Source organism: Lipophrys pholis (genome assembly GCF_963383615.2).
Source record: "Lipophrys pholis genome assembly, chromosome: 14".
NCBI lineage: Eukaryota > Metazoa > Chordata > Actinopteri > Blenniiformes > Blenniidae > Lipophrys > Lipophrys pholis.
Window position 1 is genome coordinate 27711204 of NC_137633.1, and position 17990 is coordinate 27729193.

At 43.9% G+C, this 17990-nt stretch overlaps 1 protein-coding gene across 2 annotated transcripts in view; it reads right to left on the minus strand.

Annotated features, from left to right (window-relative positions):
* The window catches only part of slc4a11 (solute carrier family 4 member 11), a 126499-nt gene that overhangs the window by 72754 nt on the left and 35755 nt on the right, over window positions 1–17990 (minus strand). For both annotated transcript variants that reach the window (XM_080480041.1, XM_080480040.1), the window contains exons 3-4: window positions 17610–17726; window positions 3544–3587 (exon numbers count right to left, since the gene is read on the minus strand). In XM_080480041.1, the coding sequence (XP_080336167.1) occupies window positions 3544–3587; window positions 17610–17726 (161 nt within the window). The remainder of the gene's footprint in view (window positions 1–3543; window positions 3588–17609; window positions 17727–17990) is intronic.

Below are 17990 nucleotides of genomic sequence, written 5' to 3' on the forward strand. Positions count from 1 at the left end.
GTGTTGGTCTGTCTGAGCCAATATTCCACTTCCCATTGACGCAGTACAAACTGTTTCACTGAAAACACACTCACACACCTTCATCACTCCCTGACCTGATTACTGTAATTCTCTTTATCTGCACTGCTCCACAAATCCCTGACTTCCAGGTTATTAAAGATGTTCTGGCACAAGGACTACCCGGTTCAGAGGCAAAAGATCCTGTTTTAATGTACTGATGGCCGTAGGCTTTTTAAAACACTCAGCTGAGAGAATATAACTATGACTGAGAAGCACAAGAATCAGCCGTACGGCCGATACCTTCTCACCTTCACAGCAACGAACAAAACGATGTGACAGACTGAATCTACTGGCGGCTTTAAGAGGAACCTCAAGTCACACATTTTTCATCCCTGGTAAAGCCTGATTTGATGTTTTGTGAGGAATCCCTCTTCTAAGACTGGACACAATCGACAAAAAGCTGCAGAGGAGGATTCACTCTGTCACCAGAAGAAAGACTTCACCGCAGAGATCATTCAAAGTCAATTAAGATGCCTGAACAATGACACAGCAGTCGAGCCGCCATAAACACCCGGGACCGGAGGCGAGCCGTCAAATCTACAGGATTATCAAACCGGCAGCATCGTCACACATGTTTTATTTGGAGCCACAAACTCCACCGCCGCAAAGCTTCTCTTCACATCCCACAGTGTGTCAGCGATTACCAGTGAAATCGCAACCGATCACATTTATTCATCCGCATCATGCCCGGGTCGTTGTGCTGAACTGGATTGAGTGTGAACGAGCCAGATGTTTGTGGTGGTTCCTCACAGCGCTCCACTTGTGACTGGAGCCTTTCTGTGTGGGTCTGCATGTTCTCCTTCAGTCAGCTGTGGGTTTAACAAGCAATCCTGGTCTGTCCACTGCTTCTGTTCTCTTTGTGAGCAGACTGCATCTTCTACCTGGGACTTCTTGGTTCTTCTTCGGGATTGTCTCTTTAGATTCTTCATATTGATTCTCAGGGCTGCATGGTGGTTTATCAACACCCCGAGAAGGTTTCCCTCTTCGTCTTCCGGCCGTTAGGACTGTGTGAATTTACATGTTCTGCATGTGCCTGCATTAGTGTTCTCCAGGGACTTTTATACAGGGACTTGTAGATGGCAGAAACATTGCTCCTGGTCTTTGTCCTGCTCCTGGTCTTTGTCCCGGTCCTGGTGCTGGTCCTGGTCCTGCTCCCGGTCCTTGTCCTGATCCTGATGCTGGTCCTGCTCCCACTCCCACTCCTGATCCTTGTCCTGGTCCTTGTTCTGCTCCCACTCCTGGTCCTTGTCCTGCTCCTGCTCCAGCTCCCACTCCCGATCCTGCTCCCACTCCCGGTCCAGCTCCTGGTCCCGATCCTGGTCCTGGTCCTGCTCCCAGTCCTTGTCCTGATCCTGATCCTGATTCTGGTCCTGCTCCCACTCCTGGTCCTTGTCCTGGTCACCATGACCGTAGTCACTAGTATTTCCCGATGTCATTCGAAAGTGCAACACATTTTCATTGCTTTTGGGGCTCTGGGCTCGACTCCTGAGGTGGAACTTTTAGAAAATGCTTTGTCTCCTTCTCTGTGGAAACAAGGAAAATGCACTTTGGCAACAATTGGACTCCACAGAAACAGCCGAAACGCTGCTAATGTACATGAGCACCACGGCCATAGGAACTAGGAGTGGTGCACATGCTCAGTCGAGCCAATCAGAATCATGTTTCCTCCGTGGTGTCATGACTCCCAGTCCATATTCTCCTGGACTAGTTTTATTTTGACAGTCAATGTAATAACAATCCAACTTGGTAGTTTTATTTTGACAGTCACTGTAATAACAATCCAACTTGGTAGTTTTATTTTGACAGTCAGTGTAATAACAATCCAACTTGGTAGTTTTATTTTGACAGTCACCTCACGTTTTCTCTTCACATGGAGCAGTTTGGAAGACTGTGGTGTGTGTGTGTGTGTGTGTGTGTGTGTGTGTGTGTGTGTGTGTGTGTGTGTGTGTGTGTGTGTGTGTGTGTGTGTGTGTGTGTGTGTGTGTGTGTGTGTGTGTGTGTGTGTGTGTGTGTGTGTGTGTGTGTGTGTGTGTGTGTGCTTTCATACAAAGACCCAATGCATATTCTTACTTATTTTAGAAATATAGCTCCAGTGGTATGTGGCTCAGCGCTGCAGAGGGTAGAACTGGGTAGAACCTGGTTTGGCTTTGCCCACCATCTGGACCTTTCTGTGTGAAGTTTGCATGTTCCCCTGGGCCTTCACTGGGTTGCTTCAGGGATTCGGTCTGTTTTACATGCATAACTAGTTGATAGTGGCTCAGTGAGGGAGTGACCTGACTGAATTGGTTGATAATTGTATTTTAAGACCTCTTCCAGGATTGTGATTGGCTAGCATGGCTTCATGCTTCTCGTCACACTGCCCCCTACAGGTCTGACATGTAGTTCACAGGAGCTCTTAACCAGGTTTTTATGCGTAAGTTTTGTAAATACTTTTTTTAAACGATCTGGCGTGGATGCTATTTCTGAAAATGTAGAGGGGGAGATATCCGTTTTTGGAGATACCCGACTGCGTGTAAATGTGGCCTGAATGTGCACGTTCTCCCTGCAGTCAAGGGCAGCATGAAGCAGTGGTGAGAACTTGTCTCTGCGTGGAAGTTGCATGTTCTCTCTGGTTTTCACCAGCTTCAACCAACATCAACAGACATTGCAGGTATTTTGATTGGTCGCTGTGTGTGCGTGTGAGCGTCTCTGTGTCTGCAATAAGATGAAGCAGAAACCTCTCCAGGGTGTTTCTGCTTCTCTTCCAATGTCAGTTGCGATCTGCTTCATCTCTCTGCAACAATAACTGGGACCAAGCGTGCATGTGGAGGATTGACGCAGAATTTGTCGTGAAGAGATGAACAGAGAAACTGACAGGAGAGGTATTCAATCGTCCTGGATTGGATTGGTTTACCAGCGTCCGTCTCCTTCAGGAGTGCAGCGTGGAACTGTGCGTTATTACAATGTGTAGGAGAATAGAAGAAGGAACCTTGCAGCAAGGTTTTCAACATTAAATACCATGAAACATGAGTCTCGGGTGTGCGTCATTTATAGATAAATCCTCTTTAGTATAATGCCGACTGGCTCCAAACAGGATTCTCTACCTGAATCTAAATCTAGTATTTCATCTTAATTTCAGCCTAACGTTTTTCTATGTTTCTGTGGATCAACATTTTTTCTGTAGCTCTTGTGCTCATCAGCATTCATCAGGCTCAAAAGGAGTCGATGCCAAAGTTGTGATCATATTTGTGTAACTCCTATGGGTTCTCACATCTTTTCATGGCTCCTGCCACGAAATTATTGATGTGTAATTTAAATCTTGTTAGTAAATCAGATTTCCTTTGCAGAGCTGTTACCATCTGAATTCAAATTACGCATGTTGATAAATGGCTGGACTCATTAGCGGTGATGTGGCCAGTTCCTGAAGAAAATGACTTATTCTGTATCGAAGATCTCATCAGTAACTTTCTCATTTCTTGCCAGGTGATGAGTATTCAGGCCTACCTTTCTTGATGTGTTGAGCAGGACACAACCGGAGTCGTCAGCATCTGAGGAAAAGAAAACCCCACAACAATTAGTGCGCTGCACTGAGACATTTCATGAGAAAAAAATATGTCAGAGCACATTTCTTTAGAACGGGCAGGTGACTTCATTTAACAGTGTTCATTGGAAGCTTCAGCACTCCTGGTGGCACTTTGGAGTACTGCAGGCACGAGTTCACGTTTCTAAATTTAACTCCAAAGTGGGTCAAATGTGTCCAATTTTCAATTAAAATGATTCTTCAATTATAATAAAAAGCTTTTAATGAATAAACAGACAATTTAGATGTTATACTCAACATTCTTGTACCATATTTTTTACCTAACAATGCTTCTTCAACCATGCTTCACTGTGGGAATAATTTTACCATGTTTGCATGCAATGCACTTTTTTACTTCCTGCACAATTCATTATCATGTCACAGTGTTTTTTTAATCATAAAGTTCAGGCATTTTTTTTTTTTCCAGCAGCTTCCTTCATGGTGTCTTGCCATCTAAATATTTAGCATTTTGAAATCCCATAAAAAGAGACATTAAAATGTTTCTTTTAAAGTCTCTGTGTTACTGCAAGGGCTCGTTTACGCCACAACGATTTCAAGTGAAAACTTTTTGTTGTGTTTCGGGAGTCCATTAACGCGACAATGTTGCCCAGAGTCACTGGAAACTCGCCTGGTCCTGCGCATCGCAACCATAGAAACTAGTTCTTCTGCACACGCTCAGTAGATGGACATTAACAACAAGTAGCATCGCTTCTGCCGTCTATGTGGTGACGAGTCGTTCTCAAAAACTGTGTTTTTTCAGCGGCTTCAAGCACCGTTGTTGAGTAAACGGACACCCAAAACTCTATGAAAGTTGAATCAGTCGGTGATCCGAGCCCAAAGTCTGGCACAGCGTTCAGAACCAAGTCAGTTTGAGGCGTATTTCTGGTGGGATATCCAATCAAGTCATTGGGTTACCATCTGCCCTTGCCTTTATTAACTTAGCTCTCTTATTGTACCGCGTTGCAGTTTTTTCCATCTGGCTTGTCGCATATTCATGCTCACATGATTTATTCCACAGCTTTTGATTTCAGGTGTTGACGGTCGTAATAAATGATTAATCAAGCAGGAGTGAACATGACCGCTGTACATCAGGACTCGTGATCGTTATCTTGTCTGAAATGTTGTAATCATTGACGTCATTTCTGCCTGAGGAGTTAATGTAATCTTAAAATTACTTTTGTTTAACACTTCTGTGTAAAAATCAGTATTTAGAGAAGTTGTGAGACTTTCTTCTGTTGAATAAAGCAAAGGAGCAAGAAAATGTTGCAACTTTGACTTAAATCCTGGTTTTAGTGAATCGGAGGAACAATAGTTTCTAAACTCAAAGGTTCTACTGAGGAGCTTAATCATTTGAAATCCAACGTGTCGGACGTGTGCTGTCATTTTCATTCTAAAATATCTTTAAAGTACTTTACTTGAGAATTTGCAGTAAATAAAGGATTGATATTATTCATGTAACTGGAGCTTTTCTGACAAAATGCCAGCATTGCCTTTGTTGAAGGTTCAGCATTACCAGGTAATGTTTTAATGCAAATTCATTCATTATATTGTTTTGTATTTGCAGTTAAAAGCTTTTCTGACAAACATTTCATTAACAATAGGGGGAATTATGAAATACTGTGTCAGCATTTAGAGAAAAGACCAGCCTGAGACTCCTTTTCTAATTGTGGATAAAACGTCAAGAGGCACGTCTGTGAATGCAGGGATTGAAAATTCTCCTCTGATAAAGCTTTAATACACTCGGTGTGTGTGGAGCCGAGGCGAGCGCTCGGATGAAGCACAAAGGTTTGGATTTTCTCAGCGCTCAGAGAGGAAAAACCTTTTATGTCAGAAAACAATATGGGGACAAACCAGGGAACGAGGTTTTCCTCACACTTCAGTCCCGCAGCCTGCTGACTCTCATAAAACCGTCCGCCACCAGCGTTACATAACTCAGTTCTCGCCGTTTACTGTGGGAAGGACGTTATTAGGTTACCATGGGCTTTCCTTCCCCGCTCCGTGTGATGCACTGTGGAAATCAATCAGGGCTTAACTCCTCCCTCCAGTAATGGCAAAGCAAGAAAACCCCCCTTTAACAAGCCAATAAGCCCAAGGAAAGCACCGAGATATCGTAATATCAATAATCCGGCTACAAGTGAACATGTGCGAGTGTGAGGCTGCAGTTAAGGGCTTTGATCGCCGCTCCAAACACCTTTCTGTTCTGAAACCCTGCAGGCAGCAAAGGAATAAAGCAAGCAGGCGAGAGCCCCAAACCCTGCCTCTCTACGAGGAGACTATGGCGGGGGGCACGTGTCGTGTGCAGTGGATTTGGTTCATCAAAGCCTCACAATCAAAAAGCGCAGGGCTGGGCTGATCCTCTCCCAGAAGGGAGAACGAGCTGCAGCTCTAATTGCTGTCAGGCTATAGCCGTAAGGAGATATTCATATATTCATATAAGATTACCTCGTCCCCAATGATCACCTCCGTCTAATGGCCTCTGTACGTCTCCGTATACCGTGTGGCTTAAAGTAATCCTGCCGAATGTCAGGGTTTAAGGATTAGGAAGAAGATGTGTTAAAATGTGACACAGGATGGTTTCCCTTCCTGATTTCTTATTTGATCAGCGTGGCACCAGGACCGTTAATTATGTTCAGCCAGCCGGAGGAGTTACGTAATGTGAGAGTGGGACGACGTGTTTGAGTCACGGAGGGGTCGGAGGTGGCAGACTGAGGTTCACTGAATTACTGTGTGATGGGAAGCATCTTCAACCCAAACTAAGTGCTCCTCGGTCCTGGTCCAGACACAGGCTAATGAAAATAAATGATAATGATAATATTAAAGCATGGTCGGGATCAGAATATATGTTTATACGCTGATGACTGTTGAATATATTCATAACAAACCTGAAACAGGTTCAGTCCAACTAAAGTCAGTGAAGATAATGACGCAAAGTGATGTTTGACGCTTGTTTGTGTGGAAGTAACGATCAGAATTTGTCGTACAGCTTCAGTCGTTTTCTGAAACACTCGCTTTAGTTTTAGACAACGAATCAAACCGGTGGTAAAGAACGAAGCTCTGATGCTTCCACTTCTTGAATCGCTGATATTGCAGACATTACAGGAGGCCATTTGGACTGATTTCACTTTCTACCGTGAAATATTCCCACAGAGCTAAAATGTTAGCCGCCGTTGATGCTACGGCACGTTTATTTCACAAACAGCATTCAGTTCACGGTAGCTGACATTAAAAAAACAAATGCTGCTTGCTAATCAGTTGAAAAACAACGAGTTCCACCACGATCCTGCTAATCCGACCAGGACAGCCACACTAGTTGTTTACGCTTCATTGATCATATTGCCTGGTTGCGTATCAGAAGTACACTTCAGGCTTTAGCAAACAATTGAAATATCCTACAAATGTTTACAATCAAGCTTGAATGGGAACTTAAGTTTGCAGAGGAGGAAAAGCGAAAATGTTTTCTGAAAAGTCAGAGCAGATTCTGGTGAAATGGTAATTCTCCGAGCAACAAGTTTTTTCTGAGTATAACTTCACTATGAGGGACGACGCTGCTGCTGCAGGACAGAAACAAGAAGTGAAAAAGTTGGTTTCATTATTGAAACAGTTGATGTTTCTGCAACTGCGACGACAGCCGTGTATAATATAAACACATCGACGTTCGACATACACAGGAAACACTTTACATCGAATAAACTGATGATATTCAGGAGATTCATCAATAAAGTCAATGTTTGTGTGATTTCTATGCTGATGACTGTTACAGGTTATGAGAAACATCAACAGACTTCAAGGTTAAATCACAAAGTTAGAGAATCTGAATATTTGGTGATGTCGTGAAATTTGAGTCTTGTTTTCTGTCGCTTCTTGTCAAAGGAATTATTATGGATTCGCTGTATTTTATTCATCAAACCGTGTCTCGACTAAAAGCCTCCAGAAAGCTTCCAATGTTACCAAGATCTTAACAACACCTGAAGAACTACGCCAAGGTTTGCTTCATTTACAATTCACCAACAAATAATTCAGTACGATCACATTCCAACGAGCTTCGGAGGCGAAAAGCTGATTTTCTGCATCGATATTAAACAAATCTCACGCTGGGCTGTCAAGGTCGAGTTGAGCCTCGGTCAAACCCTAAATCCTCATGTTTCCAGTGTCGGAGGCGTCTGTCCTTCCACATGACTTTTCCACTTCAGCATTCAGTCAAATTGATTGAACCCAAATGGAAGCAAGCCCAGTGCTGGCAGAAATCTAATCATGATATCAATTCTATTTATGGAGAGGGCATCTGACAGCTTTATGACAAAGTTTCTGTGAGGACGGAACAATGGATAAGATGATGTCAGAGCAGTAAAATGACACAAGTAGACACCAAACACGTCTGTTTATTACGAGCTCGTAACACTTTGGCCAAACTCCTCAATTTCTAATTTGGCTTCAATAACTGCAATCAATCTCACTCTTTCACATCTCGGGCAGAGAGCAGCTCTGAAGCAACAACACCACAGACACTGTGAGGACGTGTGTGCAGCTAAATTACACAAATGAGACACAAATGAAACAAGTATTAGATAAGATTAGGACTCTCGCTGATGGGAGTTATTCTGTACAGGCGGAGCTGAAACCAGCAACTTGACCTCAGATTTAACACTAATGAATCCTATATTTTATTGAATAACATATCGAATTATATTATAAATAATAAGCTCGTATTAGCATATCTGCATAAATCCGTGTACGACATTGACTTTAATACGTTCTTTGTTGATAAAGATAATATAATATAACACAGAGTGAGACACAGACGATGCTAATAGAAAGTCAGTTGTTCAGGTTGTTGAAAGTTCACATATACTTAAATGGTTTAATCTGATGGGGGTAATTGTTTAAGGTTAAATCGGGTTTTTTCAGAAAATCAGCAGCGTACGATGTAAAAATAAGTTTCCATCAGTGCCTTTTATGAAAGTAATGATAAAAGTAGAGATACACTCGGTAGAGTGCAGATCTTCGCCAACGGGAAACCAAGTTAGCATCGTTAGCATGATAGCTGTTAGCTCATATCAATGGTAACCAGGTAGGTGTGAAACACTGAGCAGGGAGCGTCTCCATGGCAACAGACGCTGATCCCCTTTGATCTGATGCTTCTCTCATCCGCTTTGTATTTTCGGGGATTTGTTCAGAAAGCGTTAGTCGTTAACGGGAAAACAACTAATCAATTGGTTCTTGGGAGACGACAAATCATCCCAGAAAATTTCATACAATTCAGGGTAATGTTTTTTGCAAAAAGTCGGTAAAATTCATAGATACATACAAACCAATGATTAAATAAAATAAATAAATAAATGCACTCAGACCAACTTCTGAGTGCAACTTTCATTGGCAAAGGTAATTATTTAGACGGCAACAATTCCAATTGAAAATGCAAAACTTTGATTGTGTGTCCGTTTCCATGACAACGTCGATCAGCATCACGGAAAATAAAACTTTTGTGAATTGCTCCCACTCCACCTCTGTGTCTACGGCTGAAATGCTGCTCCCACATGCGCAGTGTTTCAGAAAGTTGTGCTTTCCCAGTTTTCCACGGAGACGGAGCACTTTGTTTAAAAATAATTTGTTGCATCATGCACAACTGCTCAATTAAAATGTATATTCTGATCTCATCGTATTTCATCTTGATTGTGTATTTCTTGTCTGTTAGATTGACGTTAGTATGTCAGATGACCGTGAGAGCTTCATTGTTTTCACAATTGTTTATTTGTTTGAAATCGTTATTGTTTCTGCAGGAGCTTTTGATGCTTCCTGTTTTACAGAGGCGGCTCATTACGTGTTCATAAATCAACCTTTACACTCCCTTCATCCTCTGAACTGTGAGAAATCATCATGTGAAAATAAAACAGGCTGTTTGCTGGGTTTTGCTTTGCGTCTCTCGGACTGCATCAGTTGAAGTGAAGTGAAATCACGCTGTGGGTTTTTCCTCGTGTCTGACGCCGGGATCACGACTGGAGGAGACCAAGAACGATTACAGCTACCAATAACATTTTTAATATGAATGGCTTTATCTGTGGTGTTTTGTGGGAAGCTCAAGTCAGAAATATTGCAGAATAAAGCTAGTGAGGCTGAATGTGACTGAATTCTGGATATTTATTTCTTGAAACCCCCCGTGGAAATGACTGACTCATTTTATCAGGGTTTGTTCTGTCTCATCTCATTGGAGCAGTCAGATTTTCTCTGTTGCTCTGGCAGCCTGTTGTCCTCTTTTGGTGGCGTCTTTTCTGCTGCCGTTTCTGAGACATGAACCTCGGTACTGCAATCCATTCTATCTGTTTAAATGCTAAAAGCTATTATAATGTATATCAGGGCCACTATGGGGGAGTTAAATATCCAACAGGCGCAGTATCATAAAGGTCAGGACTGAATCGTGTCCCAGAAAGCCGGCTGGCAGGAGACCAGAATTTAAAGCACGACTACATTTCTTCATGAGAGAAAGTCCCCGTTAAATATAGGGTGAGGAATGAATTAATTACAGCAGACAGATGTTATTGAAATTAGATTACGGTGGGAGCTGCTGTCTCTTGGTCTGATGTAATCACTCAGCTATTTGCTTTTCCAAACCGCTGCTTATTTATCCGGACAGTGTCTGATTAGAGCTCCTGCTCACAGTCTCACATTGATTTGACAAGCTGGACGTCTCCCACTCTGATCTGCTGATGCAGAATAACATAAATAACATAATAATTTGTGACAGAAATTAGAAGCAAGAACAGGCACGCAAAACAGCTGATGATACCGGGATCAGAGTCATGTGATGGGCGGGGGGGCAAAAACAAAACCCACTAATCAACATTCAGCCGTGCTGTCAATGAATAATGCACTGGAAGCGTGTGTGTGTGTGTGTGTGTGTGTGTGTGTGTGTGTGTGTGTGTGTGTGTGTGTGTGTGTGTGTGTGTGTGCAGGCACGGCTGGGCATGACAAACACTCCACACCTGCATGTGAGACGTTCTGCCTGATGACAGCAGCGAGAACCCTGAGGAGCGTCCTGCAGCCCGGGGAGGCGAGTCGCTGATTGACACTGAGCGAGGAGACGATTACACGCCACAGCTCGACTTCACTCCTCAGAACATCGTTAACGCTGCCACGACTGTCTCTGATAGGACTCCTCCACACGACGTTTCAACTGATAAGTCATCGTTTTTGTGTTTTTGTTTCAGAAAAGTTTCATGTTTACAAGCTAATTTTTAAAAACGATGTCTGTTTCCACGGCAACAGCAGAAATGCAGAAAACTACTGTATGTAGTTAGCATGTCGGACTATGAGTCATTGTCATTAATATGAAAGAGGTCATATTATTCAGCTTTTCATCTCCTCCTCCTGGTCTGGTCGGTCCAGAAACCTTCAGTATTCAAAGTTTCTAGCTCCTCCTTGATTTTCCTCATTTGAATATTGGATCATAGGAGCTGCATTCAGAATCTGCTGTGTTTGTGTGAGCTGGACGGCGCCCCAACCTGCCGCGCAAGCATCCACCATCACCGTCTCTCTTCGAGACGGAATTGCGCACAGGGCGACCCCCTTCGCCAGAAATGACCTCTCTCCCCACGGGGTTAGAGATCTGGCGCACCTCCAAGTAACCTTGACCCTCTGATGCCTGTGTAACCCGGCATCCAGGTGGAGGCTGTTGATTCATATCTGGAAAGGCCGAGGAGCCAACAGGCCCAGGGGGATGACCCGTGATGCCGCTGTCAGTTTGCCTGCGAGGCGCAGGAACTGAACGTAAGACAATGTCGTGCCTACCCTGAAATGGGACCGGGAGGAGAGGATGTCGTCTACCCGCTCGGCTACCAAGCTTGCCGTCATGGTGACCTAGATATGTAACCCGCTAGGAGGGATCCAGACAGCTCTTCTTCATGTTCACCCTTAGCCCCAGGCGGAACACATGGGTCAAGTGTCAAAAGCCGGGCTGAGTCTTTGGCTACCTGAGCGCGAGAGTGCCCACAGACAGGCCTGTTGTCGAGGAAGGGTAAAACCTTCAGCCCGTCTGCTTGCAGAAGAGCGAGGGCAGCAGCCACATACCGAATGAAGACCCGGGGGGTAAGGGACAGTCCGAAGGGCAGCACCATGAACTGATAGTGGCGCCCCAAGAAGGCAAACCTCAGAAACTGCCTGTGGTGTGGTGCAATGGGCACATGGAAATAGGCATCTTGAAGGTCCACCAGTGTGAACCATTCCCCCTTGATGATTGCGCGCTGGACCTCTCCTGCGGTGAGCATACAAAACGGCAGTACTTTCAGGGGCCTGTTGAGTCGTCTCAGGTCCAATACTGGTCGAAGGCTGCCGTCCTTCTTTGGGACCAGAAAAGAATTTGAGTAGAATCCCCCTGGTTGCAGCAGGGGGTCTACGGGCTTGATGGCACCCTTGGCCAGGAGTGAGGACAACTCCTGGCTCAGAGCCAGGGCTTTCGCCGGGTGGTGGATGATGGTAATCCTGACGTTCGAGCGTGAGCACTGCCACTAACGACGTGCTAGCCACACTGGCTAAATGGAAAACACCGCCTGAGCTGCGAAAACTGTGTGGGCTCTAAGCGCTTCGTTAGCGTGAGCAGGAGCACTGCTGCTAACTACACGCTGCTGTATCGAAAGTAAAGTGACAATCGAAGCCGTGACAAATACCGACTGTAATCGCCTCTTTAGCTGGAGTGAAGACACTACTGCTAACTGCAGACAAAACAACATAAGCGGCAGCCGAAGCCGGGCAAACACTGACCTGGCCTGGAGTGGACTGCTGCTAACTTTGGCTAACCGTGGTCAAGGTAACACACGGAAACAAGCCGGTTGTGCGATATCGTATCTTGGCGTCCTATCCAGCCCCTTGGAGGGCGAACACAGACTCGCAGCTCCAACCTGTAAGGTCGCGGGGCTGCCGACACCACAGCTCGTTCCAAAGTTTTTCTCTCCACGATATTTACGGGACTAACGTCCAATCAACCATAAGAGTGCAATAAATTCAAAAGGAAAAGATCCACCGGTGACACCGGAACTTATAGACTCCGGGGGGTCACTCGGGGGTCACAGGTGACTTTGTTGGTATAGGTGCTTGACCAGTGTGTACATGAGACATAGATATCCAGTGCTAAAGCACCGCCTCTGGCGGTCAGTAGGGATGAAATAGAACTGGACTGTTTGTGGTCCCTGAAGTAAATTAAATCTTATTTAATTATCGCCTTGTAGACATCTTACATACATATGTATATGTGTATTTATATTGTATACATCTTGTATTGATTCAGTTAGGTGCTTTTAAATAATCATAACATATTTGGTGTTTGGTTCGTTCAATAGCAACTGGTCCTACAATTTCTCCTTGTGACCCGTCCCTCTGAAGAGAGGACACCTGTCTTCAGGGGACACCTGCCCATGGATTTTAGGGCGTCCCTACATCAGAGGTTTTACTGTATTGGCATTTTCTTATGTTTTATGTGTACAATTGTCTATTTTGTCTGAAACATTTTTAATGTGCTGCTGCCTGTCCAGGCCAGGACTCTTTTTAATCTTCACAAGGTTTTTCTGGTTAAATAAAAGTTAAATGAAAAAAGACCCCCCAAAAAACTAACTGAACTCTACAGTTTAATGGACTACAGCACATTCCTGATCCAACACACCTCATGAAAACCTCATGAAACTTTTCCCACATCAGGTGAGTTGGAGCAGAAACACTTAAAACCTGCAGGACATGTAACCAGGAGCCGGGAAAGTCCCATTTCCCAGTGGGATAAAAATGCATCTGAACACAGTCAAAAGAGAGAGTCTAAGCTAAGCAATACGCTCACTCCCTGGACTTTAACTGATTTTTATTCGTGCGTGAAGGCTTTGCACCACTTCAGTGAAGCAGCTTTTTGTGAGTGTAAAGCTTTAGAGCAGCGGCCACAAGGATTGTTAGTTGTGTTAGAGGCAGAAAACAAACAGCAGCTGTACAGTAAATGTGCATGAACATAGTGTGAAAACTAAATTACATTTTCTGGACCGCCGCAATAAAGCAACACAACTGGAGACGGCCGTGTTGCCATGTCTCCTATTATTGTTCTTATTACTGTCGACTGGGAAATGGGATAGTATTAACTGGGAACAATCCCAGTTCCCAGGTGCATGAACACATGAGTTGTTGAGTCAAGAAGCTCAATAGTGATTTTTTAACCTTTAAAACGGCACATTTGGTGGAAAGTTGTAGAAGCTACATCACGAGGATCCTGGTCTTATTCACACACAAGTTTTTAAGTTGTTCTGAAGCCTAGAAGTGAAATAACTGAATTATAAACTGGACATTCAAAGAAGAGCTCGCTTTCACCTCAAAATGATGAAATACTATATGTGGATGTCTTTTCTTGTTTCTCGCTGGTTTGAGGAGAAAAATGAAGCAGAGGGGATTGTGGTGATGCTAAGTTTCATGCTGGCCTACATAAACTCATCATCCCCGCAGCGCTGTATTGTCAGCAGCGTTGTAAATCACTGTCAGGGATACTGGATTTAAACATGACTTTCCACATTAATTCGAGGACTTTGTTTTTAAGTTTGTCTGATGTTTGATTCAGTTGTTGAAGGCTGTGATTCAGCTCGTCACGGGAAAATGCACCGGAACAGAGTAAAAATAGATCTTTACTGCAGTTATTGAGCCGAGACAGCGTCTCTTTGTGTTGCACATTAAAAAGCCTTTTTCAGATTTTGACAAACTTTAAGGTCTTGGGTACTCTAAAAGTAACAGGATACTGTGAAAACAAGTTTACTAATATTTGTTCAAATGTTATTATCTTGTTTCAAAATAATTGTTAGTTCATTATTATTACTATTATTATTATTACTATTATTATTATTGTTGTTGTTGTTGTTGTTTGTTCTTTTTTACTGTCCGCTTGCTGCTGCAACAATGAAAATTCCCCAATTGTGGGACAAATAAAGGAATATCCAATCTAGTCCAAGTTATGTCCTTTAAAAACTGTTCTCTGAAATGTAAATGAGAAATGAAAAAAAATAATAAATTTCATTTCATTACAGTGACATATTTACCTCATTTCCTTGAATAAAGAAATGGAAGTCTGCTCATATGTTATTTAAATGTCTCCTATGGAGAAAATCAGAGTACAGAGAATAAACATAATGAACAGTTGAAGTAATATAAATCAACTTAATGTTTACAGCACCTTTCTTGCTTTTCAGTGCCATTAAATAATTTTCCTCTGGCAATAATAAAGTATTTCTGTTCTATTCAAAGGGATTCACAGCTGACTGACCGGGGGGAATGAGATAAAAATATAAATAAATATAACGCGCGTGCACACACACCCAGTCCATGAGCATTTTGATATAAAATGGAAGCTGACTGTACATTTCAAGCTCTTATTTGAATCCTTGTTAGCAGACTGCATTTTCGGTGTTTTTGGAAGAACTCATGTTAAAAATGAGATAAGTTCCATTTAAAAGAGGTAAATGTTTCATTAACACACAAATTTAGATGAAATGAAAAGAATTTTCTATTACAAAATAAACAAATCACATTTAAAACAACCATGAGTGCAACAGCTCCTTTTCATGAATTCAAACCCTCCAACATTTAGCCAAGTGTTAGTTTGTGTGTTTACACAGAGTGAGCCTTTAGAATTTAGACAATCACTGCACATTTTTATTTTCAGTTTTGCTGGTTAAAAAGCTTTCATCAGATCAATTTTATTTCCCATGTGGTCAAATTTACATTTTAAATTGGGGGATATGTAGATCAGAGGGAGAAAATTTCCAAATATATCCAGCGAATCAGCCTGTTACTATAATGACTCCGTAATAATAGGAATAGTAATAAGATCTTTTTCTGGCAGCTTTCATGTCGGGACAAACAAAAGTCATCATGTAAACAGGAAAATATGAACATTATGAAACAAGATGTGAAATATGATTAAAGTGAGTAAACTGGGTCAGCTCCGTTTACACCGCGACATCTTAAATGAATATGCATCGTTTTTGCGTTTTCGTTTCAGAAACGTTTCACCTTTACACAGCAACGTTTTCAAAATGATGTCAGTTTCCACGGAAACGGCAGAAACACAGCAAAGAATGTAGTTCTCATGTTTGGCCACTAGTTGATGCTGTTTGTTTTGTAATGAAACCACAAACACACAATGAGCAATGAGCTCTAAACAATAACAACAGGAGAACACGGACATTCTAGTGGACAGACCACCAACTTGGATTGTTTCTACGGTGACTGTCAAAATAAAACCACCAACTTAGATTGTTTCTACGGTGACTGTCAAAATAAAACCACCAACTTAGATTGTTTCTACGGTGACTGTCAAAATAAAACCACCAACTTGGATTGTTTCTACGGTGACTGTCAAAATAAACCCACCAAGTTGGATTGTTATTACGGTGACTGTCAAAATAAAACTACCTAGTCCAGGAGAATATGGACTGGGAGTTTGTGTGAGACTTTGTTCTGATTGGCTCTAATGAGCATGTGCAGAAGTACTAGTTACTACAGTACTACAGCTGTGGAGTGCAGGACCAGTAGCATTTCAAAATAGTTTCCCGTTTCCAGGGAGATGGAGTTGCAGCATTTCAAGGGCTCTGAGCGTGTAAACAGACCCCAAAGCACAACTGAAGTTTTCTGTTTTCACTAGAAAACGTTGTCTTGTAAATGTGCCAATAGCAAAGAAAGTATTCGCTCCTCCAGCTAGTTTTCCGACAGCCGTCACACCGACAGAAGTTTATTGGAAAACATCAATTTCCCCCCAAAACATTGCGGGTGGGTCAGACGGTGACGAGCGCTGAATTCAATCTGTTCTGCTGTGACAGTTTACATCACGCCGTGTATTTTATGCTCTTCTTCCAGACCTGACGTCCACAGCACCTGTTCCCGGGGAGCGGGGTTCTCTCTTCCCTCCTTCCAACTTGTTCCCAGCATGCACTGCTTCTGCTTTCTTGTCAGGGGCCTTAAGTGTTACTATGTATGGAGAATCAGCCCGAGTGACACGGTCACCTGTCACTTTCTGAGGGGATCAGGCGTCTCGGTCTCTCTCTCTCTCTCTCTCTCTCTCTCTCTCTCTCTCTCTCTCTCTCTCTCTCTCTCTCTCTCTCTCTCTCCTCTCTCTCCTCTCTCTCTCTCTCCTCCTCTCTCCTCTCTCTCTCTCTCTCTCTCTCTCTCTCTCTCTCTCTCTCTCTCTCTCTCGCCCTCTCTCTCTCTCGCCCTCTCTCCCTCTCTCTCGCCCTCTCTCCCTCTCCCTTGCTCTCCCTCTCTCTCGCTCTCTCTCTCTCTCTCTCTCTCTCTCTCTCTCTCTCTCTCTCTCTCCTCGCCCTCTCTCCCTCTCTCTCGCCCTCTCCCTCACTCTCTCTCTCTCTCCCTCTCTCTCTCCCTGTGGTGCACCTGTGACTGTTGCTGTGGCGACGGCGAACCGTTGACCCATGGGGTTTGTGGTGATGGGGTCAGAACCATCTGCACCTGCAGCTGAGGATCCGTCCGTCAAGTCGACAGCTGTCGTGGGACTGCAGCCAGATTCAGAACCGGCGGGTCACGACGACTTCAGCCGGCGCTACTTCAATTAGCGTCATTATGTCTTTACTTCGTTAAGTCGGACCTTTCTCACATGTTTCGACGGGTTTCTCCCTTCTGAGTCAGAAACGTCATCCGGCGGTTCGGGTTAGTTTGGTCTTTGATCTTTTCATCTTGAGTGAAACTGTCGAGCACGACGACGACACACCTGTGCAGGTGGGACGTTTTCAAGCATGAAGCCTGAGCAGAGCGCAATGAGAAAGAAACATGGCGGCGTGCACGTGTCCTGGTTCGAATCCAGGATTGAGGACGCTATCGCTATACACCCCCCCCCCCCCAACCACCACCACCACCACCACCGGCACACACACACACACACACACACACACACACACACACACACACACACACACACACACACACACACACACACACACACACACACACACACACACACCCTCTCTGTACTGACCTGGCCCGGGGCTGATCTGGTTGTCATAGAGGTGGATATCGTCTCCGCAGGCGATCGGTGAGTCCTGTACTTCCTCTCGGCCGTCGCTGCCCTCCTCCTGCTCCGCCTCCCGCTGCTCTGGGGACACAACGGCACAGGGTCACATCCTGGACGCCACCGGCTCCCCTTCAGGGTGGAGGACTCACTTCAACTCGTTGCTGCTCAGCGCAGAGGAGCCGCCACAGCCCAAGACTCAAGACTCAAGACTCAAGACTCAAGACTCGAGACTCGAGACTCGCAGTTCTCAGTACAAATAAAGTCAGCCCAGAACGTAAAGAAATGTTTTTTAAATACATTTTAACATCCAGATTATAGAGCATCTTCCTCCACCAACAAATTTTT